General features: G+C 42.8%; 1 protein-coding gene across 3 annotated transcripts in view; it reads right to left on the bottom strand.

Annotated features, from left to right (window-relative positions):
- The window catches only part of ASB3 (ankyrin repeat and SOCS box containing 3), a 117,347-nt gene that overhangs the window by 58,285 nt on the left and 36,713 nt on the right, over nt 1-22,349 (bottom strand). Inside the window, exons 1-3 of one of the 3 annotated variants that reach the window (XM_030557735.1) lie at nt 18,524-18,658; nt 7,604-7,815; nt 3,697-3,855 (exon numbers count right to left, since the gene is read on the bottom strand). In XM_030557735.1, coding sequence (XP_030413595.1) covers nt 3,697-3,855; nt 7,604-7,799 — 355 coding nt within the window. In that variant the 5' untranslated portion in view covers nt 7,800-7,815; nt 18,524-18,658. Of the gene's footprint in view, nt 1-3,696; nt 3,856-7,603; nt 7,816-18,523; nt 18,659-22,349 lie in introns of those variants that run through there. The other 2 variants (XM_030557734.1, XM_030557736.1) reach the window with 2 other exon arrangements.

The following is a 22,349-nucleotide window of genomic DNA, read 5'->3' as shown; positions in this document are numbered from 1 at the left end:
TCCTAAGAAATGCCTCAGAATACTAAATTATTTTTCTAATTAGTATGCTAATAATATAACCAAACATACACAGATTGTAATAGGGATGAAAAACCTCAGTTTTCTGATCATTTTAAAAACCTGGTTCCAAAATCAACTAACAGGCAACAAGGCTTTTAACTTATCCAACTCTAATAAACTGGCTATAAAACAACAAATTAGACTTTAGAGGTCCAATTATGGCAAATCTCCTGTAATTCAAGTTATATCCATTTTATCAGAGAAGAGTATTTGAGCATAGCAATAACTGATGCTGACTCACAAGTGATGAACAAACTTACCTCTTGTTAAATTAATGTATGTATGACTAACCTGAAAAATATTCATCCTCCAAATCCAATGAGAATTTACAATTCAGTGCTGTCATAAACATACAGCTAAGGGGAGCATAAAATCCCTCTTTACCCTGTAAAGGGTTAATTCTTCTTTTACCTGTAAAGGGTTAAGAAGCTCAGATAACCTGGTTGGCACCTGACCAAAAGGACCAATAAGAGGAGAAGATACTTTCAAATCTGTGGGGGAAGGTTCTTGTTTGTGTCTTTGTTTTGTTCTCTCGGAGTTAGCAAAGGAACCAGGGCAGGGCTATTACATCTCCCTAAGCCATATCTGGACTAAGCATCTAGTATTGCAGAAATAGTAAGTACCTCTCTACCCCGATATAACGCTGTCCTCGGGAGCCAAAAAATTTTACCACATTATAGGTGAAACAGTATTATATTGAACTTGCTTTGATCCGCCGAAGCACGCAGCCCCATCCCCTCTGAGCGCTGCTTTACCACGTTATATCCGAATTCATGTTATATCAGGTTGCATTATATCGAGGTAGAGGTGTAATAATAAAGAAATGCGTTAGATTATCTTTTGTTTTAGCTTGTGAATTTTCCCTGTGCTAAAAGGGAGGTTTATCCCTGTTTTTGTAACTTTAAAGTTTTACCTAGAGGAAAATCCTCTATGTCTGGTATCTTCTTGTTACTCTGTAAGCTTATCTTCCATCCTGATTTCACAGAGGTGATTCTTTTATCTTTTTTTAAAATAAACCTCTTTTAAGAACCTGATTGTTTTTCAGTTTTTTAAAAACCCAGGGAGGTTGATCTGTGCTCACTTTTATTCTCAAGTCTCCCCAGGAAAGGGCGTGTAGGGTCTTGAGGGGATATTTTGGGGGGAGGTAGGGCTCCAAGTGGCCCTGCCTGAATGTTTGTTTAAATCTCTTGGTGGTGGCAGAGATCAAGGACAAGGTGGAACTTGTGCGTTAGGAAAGTTTTAACCTAAGCTGGTAAAAATAAGCATAGGGAGTCTTTCATGCCAGTCCCCACATCTGTACCCCAGAGTTCAGAGTGGGGAAGGAACCCTGACAAGTGCATTGGCAATTTTTTGCCCCAGAAGACCACTAAAAATACTCTACAGGCTTACAAAGTCAAAAATAATCTTTAATATTTCAAAACACAGGAGCAAACCAATCATTCAACAAGAGTAAATGTTTATTTTTTCTGTGGTATTGACACTGCACAGACATTGTTTACTACAACCATAACCTTTTTTAGAGCACTCAATGCCAATTGAAAAAAAAAAATTACTCCCTTCAGTATGTGAACAGTTTGATTCTCTTACAAATGCAGAAGGAAATTATATGTATAACTACTTTCAAGAGATAATGAGATTTCCCTACAAGTGTGCATCATTTGAAGAATGGAACTCACAACTAACACAAGTAAAGAAACCAATGACATACAGAAAAGCAAAACAACAAAAGATGGCAGGAAAAAATGAAGTATGAATAAATTATCACTGCTTGCAAATGTCAAATCTTCCACAGTTTTCAATATTGATGAAAGTAGGCAAAAAAAGAATCTCTGATTCAGAGGAAAACATATCCCTGACTGATTGAGGAATATAAATAAAACAAATATCTTCACGAAAAATAATTAGTAAAAGTTGCTCATGTTCATATTCCACCAATACAAACATGAAAATCCAGGAAATCCCTCGTTAATGGTCTGATCCTGTTCCTGACTTCAATGGTGCAGGATTGAGCCCTGAAACTTCAACTATCCGTTGCAATTTATAGCTATGATTTCACCTTCTCCATGTTGCCACACTCATATCATAGCATAAGTGGCTCCATCCTCCATTTCCACACAAAACATGCAACTTTTAACTGCAACACGTTGAATGGTTTAAAATGGATGATTTACAATTGTTCAGAATGTTGAATTGGTGTTTGTGGAAGTAGCTGGTTAGTATGCATGACAATGTGTTGTTTTTTTTTAACTGAGAGCTATATTTAAGTGTTGGGTTACAGTATGGTAAATGAAAAGAATTGTTTTAAGTGGAAACAGTCTGTAATAGTGTTTATCATTTTGGGAAGTTTCCATTTGTAATATTTCTAATTGTTTTATTTAGTTGATGTAAGTGAAGAAGTATGTGATGTTATGTTTTTTCAATAGCTGATGTCTGTGGTTAGAGTTAAGGTTGCATGTGCCCTGTGGAGACTGAAGAGGTATGTGAGTTGTGAATGTGAATAACAACCTAATCTAAAGAGGGTGAAATCATGGTTGTAGATTGCAAGGAATGACTGAAGACCCCTTTTAGGGATGAGCTTTTTCCTAAACTTAGAAATATCAAGAATATCAAGCTCTCTCTTCTGTGTTTTTCTGCAGGACTCTGTGGCAGACTGGAATAGGAACAGCGCTCAACTGAAGAAATGGTTTTGCAGAACCTTTCACAAAAAGAAATATTTCCCCCCAATTACTTATCAGGCATTTGAGTTAGGTGGTGTAAACATAAAATAAAATATGTTTTAAAAACGGCTGACTAAAAATCCATTCCCCTGTCAATTGCTCAAGTTTTCCTCCCTACTCCTATGACTTCATAAGTCTTACTAGTCCTCCAGTCACGTGGCTTTGTGTATGGTATGGATTTTTTGTTTGTTTGTTTTTTTTAGCAAAAATATCCTGACATTGCTAACTCCAGCGGGGATCCATGATGAATATTGACCATAGGAGCACTATCATAGAGAAGGCTCCCACAGCCAGTGACTCTTTAATACCATGTTGTCCAACTCAGCTTATGAAAGATCTAATTACTAGGTTGTTTAAAAATGCTGGCAGGTGTAAGGATTTTAGCTTGGAGCTGCACTGAAGTTAACAATTTAAAGACAGGAAATTTTTCCCAACAACGCCCAGCATAGTCCAGAAATATCAGTATGCTAACAGTATAAACAAACATGCACAAGTCTTCTAGGAGTAAGAGTGAATAGACCAAAAGTGGACAGACCTGAATTTCTAATGTAAGAGTAGGCAGGAATAAAACAAAACAAAGAAAACTTACATTTAAAAGTCATATAACTTCCAGTCTTTGTTTATATTTCAAAGAAACAAAAAGGGATAAAATAAAACGTTTTCCACTTTGTGGGTTCCCTTTAAAAACACTGAAGCAGATGCAATCGAGATAGAAAAGGAGAAAAGTTAAAGAAGTTTTCAGCAACGTCTGCATTTCAGAACCAAAGGCATGCCACTATACAGGCCACAAAAGAACATGAAACTTGCTGGACAGTGAAAGAATTGTGGGGTAATACCATGACTTCTTCCACATATCCAGCACTGTCTGATTTTAAAATATATATATATATATATACACACACACACACACACACATTACCTAGGAATAGCGGAGTAGTTTCTTCATAAGTAACGTCATTAGTCTCAGCTCCTGCCTCCAAGAGAACACTGATGCTTTCCAAACATCCATTATTTGCGGAAAGATGTAATGCACATGTACCCTCAAATGTCTTTGATTTTATGTAGTTATCAGCTGGAGCTAAGAATAAGAAGAATTAAAAAAGATTTTTCTAACACGAAATTCTAAAAAGGACCGTCACTTGCCTTACAGGATTCTTGTGCCTTGGATCTCCCACCCAAGGGCACAAAGAGTGAAGCAGGCTCAACCATCCCTTAATTCCTTCACCAAGACATAATCCAGGTGGTATAAGACTCCATGGTAGCAGAGAACAAGGGCAGACTGTAGAATCCATGCTGACAACACCTCTCTAGAACCACAGTTATTGTAACGTAAGTAACTGTTCTTTCTTCTCTGGTGATTGTCCACATGGATTCGACTTCTGATCACTAGCAAGACCTCATAGTCAGGAGGCTGGTATTAGAAATCCTATTTAAATGATGACTGCAGGACAGCTTGGCCAAGGCAGGCATCAGATTTTTGATGTTTCAACTGAGGAATAGTGTTGGCTGAAAGTGTAAACTGCATCCCACATAACTGCTCTGAAAACATAAGAAATAGGGATCCTTTTCAAAGAAGCTGCAGAATCTCCCTGAGCCCTGCTGGAATGGATTCTAACTAGCATGGGTGGACCTAAACTACCTATCGCTCAGAATGATTTAATACAGTCTAGGCCAGGGGATCTCAACTTTTTTTGAATCAGCCCTCCTTCCCTCCCAGCTTTATTATTTTTTTTTAAACTTGAAGTCTTCCATCCCCCTCATTTATAACGTGGGATGTTCCAGTGTAATCTAGGTGGAACTGGGGCCATTAATACATTGATCTCAATAAAGTAATCAGTCCCTTGATTCTGCTGTCTAACCATGCACAGGCTAGGAAACCTTTAAAAGCACATACATCTAAATATCTGCAAAGTTTCCAGGCAGTAATTCTCAGTTTCAGCATCAGAGTGCTGGTGGGCACTGCGAACTTCTGTGCCAAGTCGCAATGCCATCAGATGGCGGGGGGGGATGACAATTTGCCCTAGGCCCCGGGCCCCACAGGGGCCCTGTGAGCCGCTCTGGGTTTTTGGCGGCACTTCCCCAGCGGGCCCTTCACTCGCTCTGGGTCTTCGGCGGCGGGTTCTTCAGTGCAGCGGAAGACTCGGAGCAAGTGAAGGATCCGTCGCTGAACTGCTGCCAAAGCCTTGGAGCGCCGCCCAGTGAGTACAAGCGCTGCAAGCGGCAGGGGAGAAAAAAAAAAAAGCTGCGATCGGCAGCACTTAGGCTGCTCTACCGCCGCAGCTTCATTCTTTGGCGGCAATTTGGCGGTGGGTCCTTCCCTCTGAGAGGGACCCGCCGCTGAAATGCTACCGAAGACCTGGCCCTGCCCCAGGCCCCCTGAATCCTCTGGGTGGCCCTGCCAGATGGACGGGCAGCCAGGCCGAATTTGGATGAGTGGCATTGCAACCCAGTACATTAGTGGGAAAGCTCACTGCGTCCCTTTAGAAAGTCTAACACAAACACTGCTGTACTGATTTAGACCAATGTTTCTCAATGACCAGTCTGTGGACCAGCGCCAGTCCCTAAGATCTCTCTGACACAGCAAGCCAGTCCCTGGTATCAAAAAGGATGAGAAACACTGATCTAGACAATCTTTGGATAGCTACTGTCTGACTATTCACCCTATCTGGAAATGCTACAAATAGCCTGGTGAATTCCTGAAGGGTCTTTTCTGTTGAAATAACATAAGAGAGCACTAACCACACCAAGGGGTCCAGTTTGGCTTCCCCTGGGTTTGAGTGAGGCTTGGGAAAGACAAGCAGCAGGTGAATCACATGATTTAAATGACAATCTGAGACCATTTTTGGTAAGAACTTTGGGTGAGTCACTGTCTTTATGTAACAATGTAAGGAAGGCTACCCATGAGGGCTTGAATTTCCCCTACCTTTTGAGCTGATGTATAGCAACTAAAAAGGCAGTTTAAATAGATAAATAGTGTGAAGAGCAAGCTGCTCAGGGCTCAAAAGGGGTCTTCATTAAACCAACTAAAATTATACTGATGTTCCAAGATGGAGGGAGCTCCCAGACTGGGGAAAACATGAGTGAGGTCCCTGAAGAATCTAGCAACAGTAGGGTGGGAAACAGTACGGTGTGACCCTGAATGAGAGGATGATGAGCTGATTTTCCTATCAATTGTGCCTTTATGCAGCTGATGGATAGGAATTAAGGCTCCTAAGGGAGTCAGGTGGAGTTCTGCTGCCCAAATAGGGAACACCTCTTCCATTTAGTTCACAGGTCATCCTATCAAGTCTTTTCTGCTATGCACAAGGCTCTTCATTTTCAGTATTTACCATTTTTAGCAAAAATTTCCCAGATTTTATAAAAGTTATTTAAGTTTTTACCAATTTTCACACTAATTTTGAACTTCACAAGTACATGAGAATACTGATTATGTTAAAAAAGACCAATATATTATATTATGTAGATGTGTTTATGTTACTAATCCATTAGTCTAAATGTAAATCAGACTATTAAAGTAAGGCAATGTAGTGGAAGGTACACATGCACATGTATGTAAGTGTATTTCTAGGTTGACCAGATAGCAAGTGTGAAAAATCAGGATGGGGAGACAATAGGAGTAGGGGGTAATAGATTGCCTCTATAAGAAAAAAACGCAGTATTCAGACAATCACGATAATATTGGGACATGTGGTCACCCTATGGATGTCAGTGCTCGAGTCCTCAAAAAAAGGAAATGCTGGAACTTCCCAGACCCTACTGCAAAAGGAAAGATGGCAGATAGGTAACCTAGGCAGACCCTAAGGCAATCCCCTGGACCTGACACCCAGTTCTGAAGTTACCGAGCTGCCATCTCTCTTTCCAGAATGGGGAGCTGGGTCAGAAGTACTCTTATATTTTCCTCTATTTATTTTGTTTTTTTCTGTCCTCCCATTCCCCTAATATTAACCCTAATACTTACATCCAGAAAACTGTTGAAATTAACTTTGTACACCAGTTTTCACCAGTCTTTAGTTTTTGTAATAAAGATCAATACATTCCCTGAAAATGAGGGCCTTGGATATGCATCAATAAGTTCTGGACTTCAGCTGAACAGCTTCTTCCAATGGTAGTTAACCAGAGAGCATCCACGCTGTCAAATGCAATGATGCTGGGTTCAAATGTAAGATTTGACCTCTGTTATGGGAGCTCACATCAGGTAGGACAGTTAGTGTTACTGGGGACTGACAGACTCATGAGGTCGAAATACCAAAGTTGCCTGTAGGTCAAGTTAGGCTTAGTATGATCATTAATGCTGTACATGTACATTATCACCAAAGTCCATGAGATAAAGAAAGCCTGCGCTGTAAACCCCACTTGAACAGAATGTTTGGCATTTCCTGTTCCATCTGAAGTAAACAGGTCAATTCTGGCAACCTTAAATTTGGCATTTCCTAATTTATGAGTGCTTGACTTTGCAACCTAAATAACATTCTTTTAACATGGTTTTTTTTATGTAATATAATAAGATAATTACTACCTCAGCACTGCAAACTCCACTTGGGATCTCAGAATTCAATCAGCAGTGCTTAACAATAGAGAAAACTTTTTTTTTCAGAAAAGTAAGAATATATATTTCAAAGACATCCATAGAGTATTCCTACCCTTGAGCAGAAAGGTGCCATTTTTATAATATATTTTTTCTGACCCTAACCACATTTAAATTCACAAAAGAAATCAGAAAGTGAATGAGGTTGGTTTATCTTATGTTACAGCGTATTCTATTTATAGGGGAAGTAAGCAGGGAAAATAAAAATAACTTGCCTCATCTTGAATGAAGTTTTCCTTACCTGCATTAATTAACAGCTTCAGACACTCACTGGAGTTGTGAAATGCTGCTTCGTGGATTGGCATCCATCCTCTGTTATCAGGAACATCAACGCTATATCCCTGTTTAATTAGTTTCCTCAAACTTTTGACATTTCCTTCTCTAGCTGCAAGTCCAACACTGGAGCATCTGTCTGAATAGGCCTCTGTGAAATCCATCCTTCCAGAGCTCACTCTGAGAATAGAAGGCAAAAAAGTTACTATTAGTCCAGCAAATCTGTAATTACAACAGACAACATATTCTTAAAATCTGAGCCAAGATTGTCAGGTATGCCCAGTTTAGTTCATCTAATGGGAACTCCCTTTTGGGGTTAATTTTAGGCAGTATTTACACTATTGCCATCCTGGGAGGTAAAATTTTGCTTGTGTTTCAGTGACATTTAAAGTCTTTCTTCAAATTGTTTTGAAACTGGTTTATCTTGACACCATCCCTGGATAATATGTACTCTACACTTATCCTTGAATGAAAGATACCATTTCTCAAATGCTTTACAAATTACTAATTTTTGAACACTCAAGACATACTTCATATTAACAACTAAAAAGACACAATCCTTGAGCCAAAAGAATATACAAACCTTCGGCCTGATCCTGCAATTAGAAGTGCACAGACCATTCCACCCATGTAGCATCTTACAGTTTTCAGTCCGGCTCTGCATGAATCTGATTGCAGATATACAGACATGAAACAGGCAATACAGGGAAAATAGGCGAGAGTAAGGCAGGGTGGTCAAGTGACGAGGGTGCTAGCCTAACACTTCAAAAATCCAGGTTCAATTCCCTACTCTGTCACAAACCTCCCATGTGACCTAGGACAAATTATTTAGGGCTTTCTTCATTGCGAGCTAAATCCAGCTTCTGTAATCAATGCAGCAGGCATTGATTTAGGCTGTCTGGTGAAGACAAACTAAGTCAATGAGAGAGTGCTCTCTCATAGACTTTAGTACTCCACCTTCCCAAGAGGCAGAAGCTATATCGATGGGAGAGCATCATGTAGACATCTCTGTAAATTGATCTAGGCTATGTTGACATAAGTTACATAGCGTAACTTAAATCGACTTATCTTGTTAGTGTAGACCAGGCCTTAGTCTCAGGGCACTATCATACTTTGCTGCCTCAGAGGGGTATTGTGAGGATGAATACATTATAGACTGTGGGATGTTCATGCCCAGATTTTTAAAAGGTAGTTAAGGCATGCTCTGCTCATCATTGTAAAGCTTAAAGAGATTGAAACTATGTCTTCCCTACCGCAGTAAGTCAGAATCATAGAATATTAGTGTTGGAAGAAACCTCAGGAGGTCATCTAGTCCAATCCCCTGCTCAAAGCAGGACCAACACCAACTAAATCATCCAAGCCAGGGCTTTGTCAAGCTGGGCCTTAAAAACCTCTAAGGATGGAGATTCCACCACCTCCCTAGGTAACCCATTCCAGCGCTTCACCACCCTCCTAGTGAAACAGTGTTTCCTGATATCCAACCTAGACCTTCCCCACAGAAACTTGAGACCATTGCTTCTGCCACCACTGAGAACAGCCTAGCTCCAGCCTCTTTGGAATCCCCCTTCAGGTAGCTGAAGGCTGCTATCAAATCCCCCCTCACTCTTCTCTTCTGCAGACTGAACAAGCCCCGTTCCCTCAGCCTCTCCTTGTAAGTCACATAACCTAGCCCCCTGAACATTTTCATTGCCCTATGCTGGACTCTCTCCAATTTTCATATCCCTTCTGTAGTGGGGGACCAAAACTGGACACAATAGTCCAGGTGTGGCCTCTCCAGTGCCGAACAGAGGGGAATAATCACTTCCCTCAATCTGCTGGCAATGCCTCTACTAATACAGCCCAATAGGCCGTTGGCCTTCTTGGCAACAAGGGCACACTGCTGATGCATATCCAACTTCTCATCCACTGTAATCCCTGGTCCTTTTCTGCAGAACTGCTTCTTAGCCAGTCGGCCCCCAGCCTGTAGTTGTGCATGAGATTCTTCCTTCCTAAGTGCAGGCCTCTCCACTTGTCCTTGTTGAATCTCATTAGATTTCTGTTGGTCTAATCTTCTAATTTGTCTAGGTCATTCTGGACCCTATCCCTACCCTCCAGCGTATCTACCTCTCCCCCAGCTTAGTGTCATCTGCAAACTTGCTGAGGGAGCAATTCATCCCATCATCCAGATCATTAATAAAGATGTTGAACAAAACCAGTCAAGGACCGACACCTGAGGCACTCCGCTTGATATCAGCTGCCAACTAGATATTAAGCAATTGATCACTCCCCGTTGAGCCCGACAATTTAGCCAGCTCTCTATCCACCTTATAGTCCACTCATCCAATCCATACTTTTTTAACTTGCTGGTAAGAATACTGTGGGAGACCATATCAAAAGCTTTGCTAAAGTCAAGATATATCAAGTCCACTGCTTTCCCCATATCCACAGAGCTAGTTATCTCATCACAGAAGGCAATCAGGTTGGTCAGGCATGACTTGCCCTTGGTGAATCCATGCTGACTGTTCCTGATATCCTTCCTCTCCTCCAAGTGCTTCAAAATGGATTCCTTGAGGACCTGCTCCATGATTTTGCTGGGGACTGAAGTGAGACTGACCAATCTGTAGTTTTTCTCTTTCTTACCTTTTTTAAATATGGGCACTATATTTGCCTTTTTCCAATCGTCTGGGACCTCCCCCGACTGCCACAAATTTTCAAAGATAATGGTCAATGGCTCTGCAATCACATCAGCCAGCTCCCTATGTGAATAATGTAGCTGGAGTCAATGTAGCTTAGGTCGACTTACAACAGGGTCCACACTACGCTGGGTCGATAGGAGACACTCCCCCATCAACCTACCTTACTCTTCTCGTTCGGGGTAGAGTAGCGGGGTCGACTTCACTAAACCCGCTAAATAGACCCCAGTGCATCAATCCCCAGAGCGTCGATTCAGGGGAGCAGTAGTGCAGACATAGTCTTAGACAGCTAAATCCTATTTCAAAAAGTGACTTAGTCATGGAGACTTAGCTGTCTACATCACTTAGGTCTTGTAATACTGAGCAGAGTAATACCTTAAATACCTTTATATTATTACAGTAATGGGGGGAAAATATATACCTCAGATATACCTCAGGGGTTACAATAATAAGAACATGAGGTTACTCAGGCAAGATATCTGCACAACTTGATGATTCCATTACATCAGATTGCTTGTTTGTCAGTTATATTATTAACTTTTATCTTGTTTGCAACTTGACAAGAGTGAGATTTTTAAGAGTGATATGGAAAAAACACAGTTACCTAACTCTCATAACTGTTGTTCTTCAAGAAGTGTTGCTCACGTCCATTCCAAGTAGATGTGTGCGCACCATGTGTACAGTCATTGGAAGGTTTTTCCCCTAGTGCAGGGGTCGACAACCTTTCAGAAGTGGTGTGCCGACTCTTCATTTATTCACTCTAATTTAAGGTTTCGCATGCCGGCAATACATGTTAACATTTTTATAAGTTCTCTTTCTATAAGTCTATAATATATAACTAAACTATTGTCGTATGTAGAGTAAATAAGGTTTTAAAAATGTTTAAGAAGCTTCATTTAAAATTAAATTAAAATGCAGACCAGTGGCCAGGGCCTGGGCAGTGTGAGTGCCATTGAAAATTAGCTCGTGTGCCGCCTTTGGCACACGTGCCATAGGTTGCCTACTCCTGCCATAGTGGTACCAGTCAGGTCGGCTGTGGAGCCCCCTGGAGTGGCATCCTTATGGCGGTTATATAGGTCCCTGCCAAATCACCGTCTCTTCAGTTCCTTCTTGCTGGATACTCCAACAGAGGGGAGGTGGGTGGGTCTTGGAATGGACATGAGCAACATATCTTGAAATACAACAGTTACGAAAGGCAGGTAACTGTTTTTTCTTCTTCGAGTGATTGCTCATTTCAATTTCAAGTAGCTGACTCTCTAGCAGCCCCCAGAAGAGAGGTTGGAGTTCACAGAGTTGCAAACTGTAGCACAGCTCTACCAAAAGCAGCATAATCTTTAGCCTGCTGCGTGATGGCATAGTGCAACACAAAGGTGTGGATACACTACCATGTTGCTGCCCTGCACATGTCCTGAATGGAGACTTGTGCCAGAAATGCTGCAGATGAAGCATACGCTCTTGTGGAGTGTGCTGCCAATGCTTGGGCTAGAATCTTTGCTAGGTCATAGCACATTCTGATACAGTCCATCATCCAAGAAGAGACGCTCTGGGACGAAACAGGGAGACCCTTCATTCTTTCGGCAATAGTGATGAAGAGCTACATCAACTTCCTAAACGGCTTTGTTCGCTCAATGTAAAAGGCTAACGGCTGTCTAACATCCAGGAAATGAAGTATGCATTCCCTGTTGTTGGCGTGCGGCTTAGGGTAGAACACTGCCAGAAGGATGTCCTGATTTGCGTCAAATTGCAAAACTACCTTGGGAGGAAAGCTAGGTGCGGCCAAATTGTACCTTGTTCTTATAAAACACAGAATAAGGGGGCTCGGACATCAAAGCCTTGAGCTCAGACATCCTCCTCGCTGATGTTATAGCCATTAGGAATACCAGTTTCCAAGAAAGGTAGAGCAGCGAGCATGTTGCTAGGGGCTCAAAGGGTGAGCTCATGAGCCTTGAGAGCACCAGGTTAAGATCCCATGGAGAGATCGGCTGTTTTACTTGGGGGTACAGTCTGTCCAACCTCTTGAGGAAACAGCCAACCAGAGGGTTAGCAAACACTGAGCGGCCCATTGAGACAAAATGGAAAGCCGAAATTGCCACCAGATGCACCTTTACTGATGAGACTGCCAGCCTCTGTTGTTTCAGGGGAAGTAAATAGTCCAGGATAAAGGGAATCGAGGACTACAGTGAAGGAGTACCTTTCTGTAAGGACCAAATGGAAAATCTCTTCCACTTTGCCAGATAAGTGGCGAGAGTGGAAGGTTTCTTGCTGCCTAGGAGAACCTCCCTAGCTGAGTCTGAGCAGGTAAGTTTTAGCGGGTTCCCATGGAGTTTCCATGCTATGAGATGAGAGACATTCTAAGTTGGGGTGCTGGAGGTGGCCATGGTCCTGCGTGATCAAGTCCAGAACGAGGGGAAAAGTCATGGGCATATCCACTAACAGGTCCAGCAGCGTGGTGAACCAGTGCTGACATGGCCACGCTGGTACTATTAAGATTAACTACGCTTTCTCTCGCCATACCCTGAGGAGGACTTCATGGACTATAAGGTGGGTGCATAACTGGTTTGATAACGGTACTCAGAGAGTAGTTATTAATGGTTCCCAATCCTGCTGGAAAGGTATAACAAGTGGGGTTCCACAGGGGTCTGTTTTGGGACCGGCTCTGTTCAATATCTTCATCAAAGACTTAGATATTGGCATAGAAAGTACGCTTATTAAGTTTGCAGATGATACCAAACTGGGAGGGACTGCAACTGCTTTGGAGGACAGGGTCATAATTCAAAATAATCTGGACAAATTGGAGAAATGGTCTGAGGTAAACAGAATGAAGTTTAACAAAGACAAACGCAAAGTGCTCCACTTAGGAAGGAAAAATCAGTTTCACACATACAGAATGGGAAGAGACTGTCTAGGAAGGAGTACCGCAGAAAGGGATCTAGGGGTTACAGTGGACCACAAGCTAAATATGAGTCAACAGTGTGATGCTGTTGCAAAAAAAGCAAACGTGATTCTGGGATGCATTAACAGATGTGTTGTGAGCAAGATACGAGCAGTCATTCTTCTGCTCTACTCTGCGCTGGTTAGGCTTCAACTGGAGTATTGTGTCCAGTTCTGGGCACTGCATTTCAAGAAAGATGTGGAGAAATTGAAGAGGGTCCATAGAAGAACAAGAATGATTAAAGGTCTTGAGAACATGACCTATGAAGGAAGGCTGAAAGAATTGGGTTTGTTTAGTTTGGAAAAGAGAAGACTGAGAGGGGACATGATAGCAGTTTTCAGGTATCTAAAAGGGTGTCATAAAGAGGAGGGAGAAAACTTGTTCATCTTAGCCTCTAAGGACAGAACAAGCAGCAATGGGCTTAAACTGCAGCAAGGGAGGTTTAGGTTGGACATTAGGAAAAACTTCCTAACTGTCAGGGTTGTTAAACACTGGAATAAATTGCCTAGGGAGGTTGTGGAATCTCCATCTCTGGAGATATTTAAGAGTAAGTTAGATAAATGTCTATCAGGGATGGTCTAGACAGTATTTGGCCCTGCCATGAGGGCAGGGGGCTGGACTCAATGACCTCTCAAGGTCCCTTCCACTCCTAGAATCTATGAATCTATGAGTGGGAAGGGCAGGAATGCATACAGCAGGAGCCCTTTCCAGGACAGGATGAAGGCCTCCAAGAGCGAGCCAGGGTTGTGATTCAAGAAGGAGCAGAACTGTTGACACTTCCTATTGTATTGCATCACAAACAGGTATATCTGGGGAGATCCCCATCTTTCGGGAATGTTGATGATGAGGACATCTGAGCGAAGGGACCACTCCTGGCTGTGAAACAACCTGCTGAGGCAATCAGCCAGTTTGTTTTGTGAACCTAGAAGGTACAAGGCCCCCAAATGTATCGAGTGGGTGATGCAGAAGTCCCACAGGGAAGAGAAGCGAGCACCACCCTTTCTGTTTATATAAAACATTGCTGTGGTATTGTCTGTCAATACGGATACACATCTGCCCTACACATGAGTTTGAGATGTCTGTCAAGCAAGGTGAGCTGTCGACAGCTCCCTGACATTGATGTGCAGCAAAAGTTCTGCATGGGACCAGAGGCCGTGAGTCCTGAGTTCACCTAGGTGCACTCCCCATCTCAGCGCCGACACATCTGTGACTAGAGACGGCGACTGCTAAGGTGTGGAAAAGGGTATTCCCGCACATACTGCTTGTGGGTTGACCCACCATCAGAGGAATTCGAGAACCTGAGGAGTAAGAGTGATCAGTCTGTTTATGTGGTCTCGGTTTGGCCTATAAACTCAGGCTAGCCATGCCTGAAGGGGACGTAGTCCGAGCCTGGCATGCACTATCACATACGTGCAGGCAGCCATATGCCCAAGCAATTTCAGACAAGTCCACACCATCATAGTGGGGAATCTCTTGAAATCCTCTATGATGGTGCTCATGGCGAGGAAATGAACATCCATGAGAAAAGCCCTTGCCTGGGTGGAGTCCAGGAGGGCCCACATTATCCTTTGTGTAGGTGGTATGTTGAGTTTGCAACATTTAGAATGAGACCGAACCTGAGGAATGTCATGCGCACCAGGCTCACGTGGTTCTCCACTTGGACCCAAGACTGGCCCTTGATAAGACAGCCAGTATGGGAATACTTGCACCTGCCACTTCTGCAGGAAGCTGTCACGACTGCCATGCACCTGGTGAACACCTCAGGGGCCACCAAAAGGCCAAAGGGGAGGACTGTGAAATGATAATGGATGTTGTTGACCATGAATCAAAGGAACCCTCTGTGGGATGGGATTATGGACACATGGAAGTACGTGTCCTTCAAGTCGAGGACAGCATACCAGTCCCCCAGATCCAGAGAGCGGATAATGAAAGCCATGGAGATCATGCAAAACTTCAGCTTCTTCATGAATCTGTTGAGGTTTCGCAGGTCTAAAATAGGCCAAAGCCCACTTCTGGCTTTGGGGATTAAGAAGTAACAGGAATAGAATTCCCGGCCCCTGAACTACATAGGTGCCTCTTCTATCACCCTGAGTTGTAGGACCATGTGCACCTCCTGCATTAGAAGTTGCTCATGAGAAGGGTCCCTGAAGAGGGATGGGGAACGTGAGTAGGAGGGTACACAATTTGAAAGAATATCCCAATTCTACCATGCTCAAGACCCATCGCTGCAAACTCAGTACCAGGTTCGGTGCTGGGTACGGCGCCAACCACAGCATCAGCCTCAGTGCCAGCTCAGGAGCAGGGCTCCGAACCCCTTGGAAGTTCCCTCACCATGGAGGCAGACGGAGGCCCCCATCTGTCCAAGGCAACCAAAAGGGATCTGGAGCTTGGCCCCTAGGCTTGATGATATGCCCATGAGGTCCAGAACAGCCACTGAGCAGGCACCTGCCAACGTGGTGGCCAGGGAATCGCATTTTGCCTGGAGCGACAAGACTGGTGCCACCTGTGTCTGAAGACGTACAATTCTGGCTCCGACTCGGAGGACGAGTCTGATCTCGGACTCCACGGCAGTGCTGTTCAGGATAGTTCCGGTGATCAGTGCAGAGGAGAGGGCGAACAGTGCCACAGCATGGCCGGTTTGTCCTTGGAAATTCCAGCCCCCCGCCAGCGCTGGGGAGTGCTGGGTTGCCATCTCTATGAGGTTCCTGGCAGCCTCTAATGTGTTAGGAGTGGACAGCATGTCCAACTCCTTCATTTGGCTCTCCCATAGGCGGAACCATTGAGTCCAGTCTCATTGGACTCCCTAGTATGGGAAAAAGTTGCTGCAGGATCTCTATGGACCTTAATAGTATTCTGATTCCCCCCATCATTCTTGGAGACTCATCTTATTTTTCTAATCCTGATTTATATATAAAACTTTTTACTGGACACTTGAACAAGAGAAAGGACCTGTTCTACTATATACCCTGAGTAACTGAAGAATGACAATGGACTGTGCGTTTGCAGATCTGAGAGGGAGAGGCTGAAGACTGCTGAGCAATATATACCATATGTGACAACTGCTTGCTATGGTCTGCATGACATTTGTGAGATCCTCACTGATGGGTGGGAGGTGGAGGTCCAGACACTTTCATTACTGATACTATGAACAGCCAAGAGGCTCCCTTTGCAAACTGCAGCAAATAGTCAAGGCCACAGGGTCAAGGACACCCTGTGCACCTACTTTGAGACTAGCAGCTGAATTGTGGCATGGTTTCATTAGTGTGTGTGTAGGGATTTAATTAAACAGATGTACCACAAAGCCTTTTAAAAAGCAAAATAAACTTTTTTGGAAGAGTGTTTTGGTATGTACATGGGATATGTGGTATTTTATGAACCTTTATTGAACTTTTGCCAAAATTAACTATTAGTGAACATCAAGCAGTGCAAACAAAAACATTAATTGAATAAAACTATATTTTTAGCCATTGCAACATGAACAACAACAGTGAAAACAATGCAAAACATTGCAAACTGTATACAACATCATTGTGCAGATATGCACCACATTAGAAAAAAGTTCTGGTGCTACACTTATGACAAGCATCTGTATGTGCAGGATTTCTGCACAGTGGCTTTGCCTTGGATTGTGGATGGCATGAAAAGAAACTACCATTTGTCATCGTAAGGGTGAAGGCGGGTTCCCAAAAGTCACAGTTTCCAGACTCTTGTGGTATGGTGGAGAGAGGGAAATGCCTGTGGTTTGAGTTTTGGGAATGGTACTGCTGCTCCCAGTACCTGTTATTCCCTACGGTTGCAGAACATGTCAGTGCTGGGATTGTGGTGCTGTAGCAGAACATTGTGCCAACATGTTCTTAGTCAAGACAGTCTGGTTTTGCATGTGCTCCAAGTCCTGTCTCAGCATCTCTCCCTGTCTATGCACGTTTTTTGCCTTCCTCTCAGTCAGCACGGAGAACCTCTGTCTTGTCTCTCTGAAAGAATAATTTCTGTTTACTCTTCTGTCTTCTTACTCCACTTATGGGATGCTGTCACAAAGTCCCCAAACACTTCGCCTTTGGTCTTCCCTTTTCTGATTAATCAGGTATTCTGCAGTTGACAATGTTCATCTCCTTGGGGGCCACAGGGTGTCAGATGAAGAAGCAGGGGGAGCTGAGAAACAGAACAAGTAGTTACTGAAGCGATTCAAGTTTCCATGGCAACAATTATAAAATGCTCAGTTCTGGAATGCTATTTCAAGTCTCTTGCCAGTTGGGGAGATAAGTGTTTCACCTGAATTTCCCTCTGCATGGGAGCTTTGGCTATGATTGGCTAAGGTGGGCAGCAGAGTTTCAGGGGTTTGGACTGGTGGTTTGCATGGGCAAGGAACCTAGGGATGGACAGAAGGATTTGGAGGTCTACATGGGCTGAGGAGGACAGGGCCTAGGATGTTTGCAGGTGCCATACTTTGTCTGCCCGTCCACTTCTGCAGGCAGTCCTAGCATTGGACAATGCAACCTTAATACGGAGGCAGAGAAGAGGCTTTTCGAAAAAGGGGATGAGCAGACCAGAAATCTACGCAGTGATTTTATTCACCCCCAGAAATGCTGCAGGACTGGAAGAGGCAGGTTACCCACAGAAGTAATCCTGAGAAGGCTGTGTTATTCTGCAATGTTTCTGCCAATATGCAGCATTATCTTTGCCTTAAATTCTGTTTAAAATCACCTGCCAACATGCAAAAAGTATACTGCTAAATACAGTTCTGCTGTAATTGTTAACAATGCTGATGGTCTTATTACAGCTAGCCAAATGCCTATGCATCTCTATGCATTTACTGTTACCTTTTTGGAAACATACCTTATCAAATGCTATGATAGCTGAAAGCTCAGGGCACTGATCAAACTCTGAAACAAAGTATTTTTTATGCTGTATTATTTTTCTGCAACTGACATTTCAATAAACATGCCTGCATTATATGCTGTGTTTTTTTGTTTGGTTGGTTTTTTGTTGTTTTTTTTAAACCACTCTGGCAGCCCTAATTTAACCAGGGCAGGAAGCCTGGGAGACCATGGCAGTTGACCAGGAAGGGAGATGAGGTGGCAGATGTCTGTGAGAAATGATAATATCAGGGATATAATCCCTACAGAGCTGGAATTCCCTGGCACAGTTACCATGCTGCGTAAAAGAAGTGGGGATGAGAAGCTGAGCTCTCATCCACCCAAACGGGTGGCTTCCACTGGGCACCTGGAACAACAATATGTTAAAATAACCTATACATTTTTATTGTAATATAGCTCGTAATACTTACGGGCAGAGATCCCCTCCTCAGATCTGTCAGTCTGGTGTCTGCCTCGGTATCAGAAGTCTGTTCCTGTAGGTCAGGCTTGGGATCTTGCATGGGAAAGAAATCCTGGTTTTCAGGGAATCCTCCACTTCGGAGTACTAGTCAGGATTCTCCTTGGTGTTCTCCATAACATATTGAGCTTCAATGGTGGCCTAGATGGTAAAAATCCTATCCAGGTCCTCAAAGTAGGGGCAGGTAGTGTGAGTACTGCCAAAGGTCCTCGTTCTGTCATTGGGTTTATTTATTTATTTTTTTTATAATTCTGACAAAGCTTCTGCCCTTCATTGCAGCATTGAGCCAAGTCCAAGGAGTGACCCCAGTTGGTCATTTGATTAGCTATATACTTGAGCATTTTCTTATTACAGTGGCTAATATTAAAGCAGGACTGCACCAATTCCTTTCCCCAGATCACAAGAAAATCCATGACTTCTGCAAGGCTCTCCACAGACACACAAGGCATGGCTGCTATAGCACTGCTGTAATGCTCCAGGAGTGTGTAATCATAAACAGATTGTTCCTGGCTGCACGCCAGTATTTAAATAGGGAGGTAACATCTGGTCATGACGATCCCTGTGCAGTAAAGGGCACACAGGTGAACAGACAGTTCAGTCCTGGGGCAAAACAATGCAATGTCCTACCAGTGGGAGGACTGAAAAATTAACCTGAAATACTGATGCAGCCACACAAACTCCATATTAATTACACACAATATTCCAACTGGAAATTCATTTTGGAATGAATTAAAGTGGATTACCCAGTTTGCACTAACTAGCCAGTTAATTCAGAAGAATTGTGTTGTGTGGATGCATTCCTTTTTAATTTGAAAAAATGCCAGTTAGTCTGAAATAAACCCATTGTGTGGACAAACCCAGAACACCATTTGAACCCAGCAGCTTGTCTACACTATGCTTTCCAATGATGCTAACAGCAATGGAACTGAACTGGCATTAGCAAGAGTGGGACATTTTTGCAAAGTTTCCCTAATGTACACAACATCATGATGAGTCAGCAGCAGAACTGAGTCATTATTCCCAACTGCTGATGATCTAACCACTAAATTACATTGCTTATTTAAATAAGTACATTACCACTACACATTATTTAAATTTGTATATAAATTTCTCATTCTGAGAGGACTCCAGCACATCTGATGTCTCAGATGCTCTGGTGTCATCCTTTTTCAGAAGCATACATTGTGCACAAACAATTCTAGTGTTGGAGTGGAAAATGATGGGACAGCATATTGCACATGATAACGCAGAGAAATTTTCAATGAAGACATCAAGGCAAAACTCTACTTTCACAAGACCCCGTGCCACTTTTTAAGTCCATGCACAGCACCTCAAACAAGTAACAAGTTTCAGAGTGGTAGCCGTGTTAATCTGTATCAGCAAAAAAAACGAGTCGTCCCTGTTGCATATTAGAGACTAACAAATTTATTTTGGCATAAGCTTTCATGAGCTAAAACCCACTTCATCAGATGCTTGGAGTGGAAAATACAGTAGCAGGTATATTTATACATACTGTATGAAAAGATGGGAGTTGCCTTACCAGGTGGGGAGGGGGTCAGTCTAACAAGACAATTCAATTAACAGTAGAATACCAATGGAGGAAAAATCACTTTTGTAGTGGTAATGAGGGTGGCCCATTTCAAACAATTGACAAGAAGGTGTGAGTAACAGTAGGGGGAAATTAGTATGGTAAAATTAGGTTTTGTAATGACTCATCCACTCTCAGTCTTTATTCAGGCCTAATTTGATGGTGTCCAGTTTGCAAAATAATGTCAGTTCTACAGTTTCACATTGGAGTCTGTTTCTGAAGTTTTTTTGTAGAAGAATTACCACTTTTAAGGCTGTTATTGAGTGACCAGGGAGGTTGAAGTGTTCTCCTACTGGTTTTTGAATGATGCAATTCCTGGTGTCAGAATTGTGTCCATTTATTCTTTGGTGTAGAGACTGTCCGGTTTGGCCAAGATACATGGCAAAGGGGCACTGCCGGCAAATGATGGCATATATCACATTGTATATGTGCAGGTGAACGAGCCCTGATGGTATGGCTGATGTGGTTAGGTCCTATGATGGTATTCCTTGAATAGATATGCGGACACTGGGGTTTGTTGCAGGGTTTAGTTCCTGGATTAGTGTTTTTGTTGTGTAGTGTGTAGTTTCTGTTACTCTCACCTTTCATGTACTATGTACTTTTCATGTACTATGTATAAACATATCTTCTACTGTATTTTCCACTCTATGCATCTGATGACGTGGGTTCTAGCCCATGAAAGATTATGACCAAATAAATTTGCTAAACTCTAAGGTGCCACAAGGACTCCTCATTGTTTTTGTTCAAACAAGTAAGTAATTTAAAAAGTGTCTCGTCCAAAAATTTACATGCAGTAAACTTCAGGAACTTAGCTTAGAATAAGGGGCTAAAGCGAGTTGTGCACTGGCTTTGAATCAGTTGTTGCATAAAATCTAGGACCTGCAAACTTGATATTTAGATCACTGCTGAAAGCTGACCCACCAGTTAAAGCAGAGTAGTCAACAGGTAGACAGCAGGCCAAAGCTGGACCAGCAAGCACTTTTGAATGGACCCCAAAATCTTTTTATTACTTAATACCATCATTGCTGTTTTTTATGATGTTCTCTGGAGTATGGATCTTGATCATATCTTGACCAAGAAATCTGGACCTTGACAAAAAGTAATTGACTATCCAAGTTAAAGAAATCCCAACTACTGCACCCCTGGATGTATGTGTTAGTAACATTCTCTACAGCACTGGTTCCCAAACAGGGGTTCGCAAAATGTTACAGGGGGTTCTCGGGAAAAAATTCCCTAATGGCAGACAAAGCTGTCCCTAGGGACCCTGGGTAGCAAGGGGTCAGCAGCCCAGAGCTCCCAACTTCCAAAAGCTAAGCAGATCAAAGCAAGCATCTCTATCACACTGAGATTTAAACTTCAAGACTCCTTATAAGAAATGGAAAAGAAGGTGGATATTTTTTGCTGTTTTTTAAATTAAATAGGCAGCTAGCACTGTTTTTAAAATTACTATGAAAAACAAGTTTAAGCTTTGTTGTAATGTGCATTGTTTGCCTGGACTGCTCAAGACCTAATTGCTTGTGTAGGAGGAACTATGTGAGTTGGTTTCTTAAATACCTTCCTGCTGTTTCACATCTAATAGTCCTTGATGAAACCTAGGAGCCTTGTCTTATCACAGGCTTATTCAAAGTGACACAAGCTACGAAAGTGAGAGCTTGGAAGTGCGTTGCCGTTTCCATAATGTAATAAAAATACTGTAACGATAAATGATAATTAAGTTTTTGGCTACACTTGCAGCTATACAGCGCTGGGAGTTAAAGCCGTCTTCATACAGCTGTGTAGGGAAAGCACTGCAGTGTGGCCACATTTGCAGCGGTGTTGGGAGTGGTGCATTATGGGCAGCTATTCCAGTGTTCAAGTGGCTGCAACATGCTTTTCAAAAGAGGGAGGTGGGGTACAGTGTGACAGGGAGCGTGGGGGAGACAGAGAGAGTGGATTTTTGGAGCTGACACTGTGTCAGCTCCCTGCCTTGCAAGTTCTAAGGACTTGAAGATACACAGCACCAACCTTCAATCATTTTAAAAGTTTCAACCCCTTCCCCCACCCCTCTCTCATTCACTAAATGCAAATAGCCTTCAGATCAGATAAGAAGCTGCTCCAAAACGGATCACCCCTCACCCCCTCCGGGCTGCTTCTCTCTAGCTGTGGACATTCATCCCCCTGCCTGCCTCTGCTCCAGCAAACAGTAGCTGTG

Source organism: Gopherus evgoodei, chromosome 3 (assembly GCF_007399415.2).
Source record: "Gopherus evgoodei ecotype Sinaloan lineage chromosome 3, rGopEvg1_v1.p, whole genome shotgun sequence".
Lineage (NCBI taxonomy): Eukaryota > Metazoa > Chordata > Testudines > Testudinidae > Gopherus > Gopherus evgoodei.
This window is presented reverse-complemented; position numbering and strand designations above follow the sequence as displayed.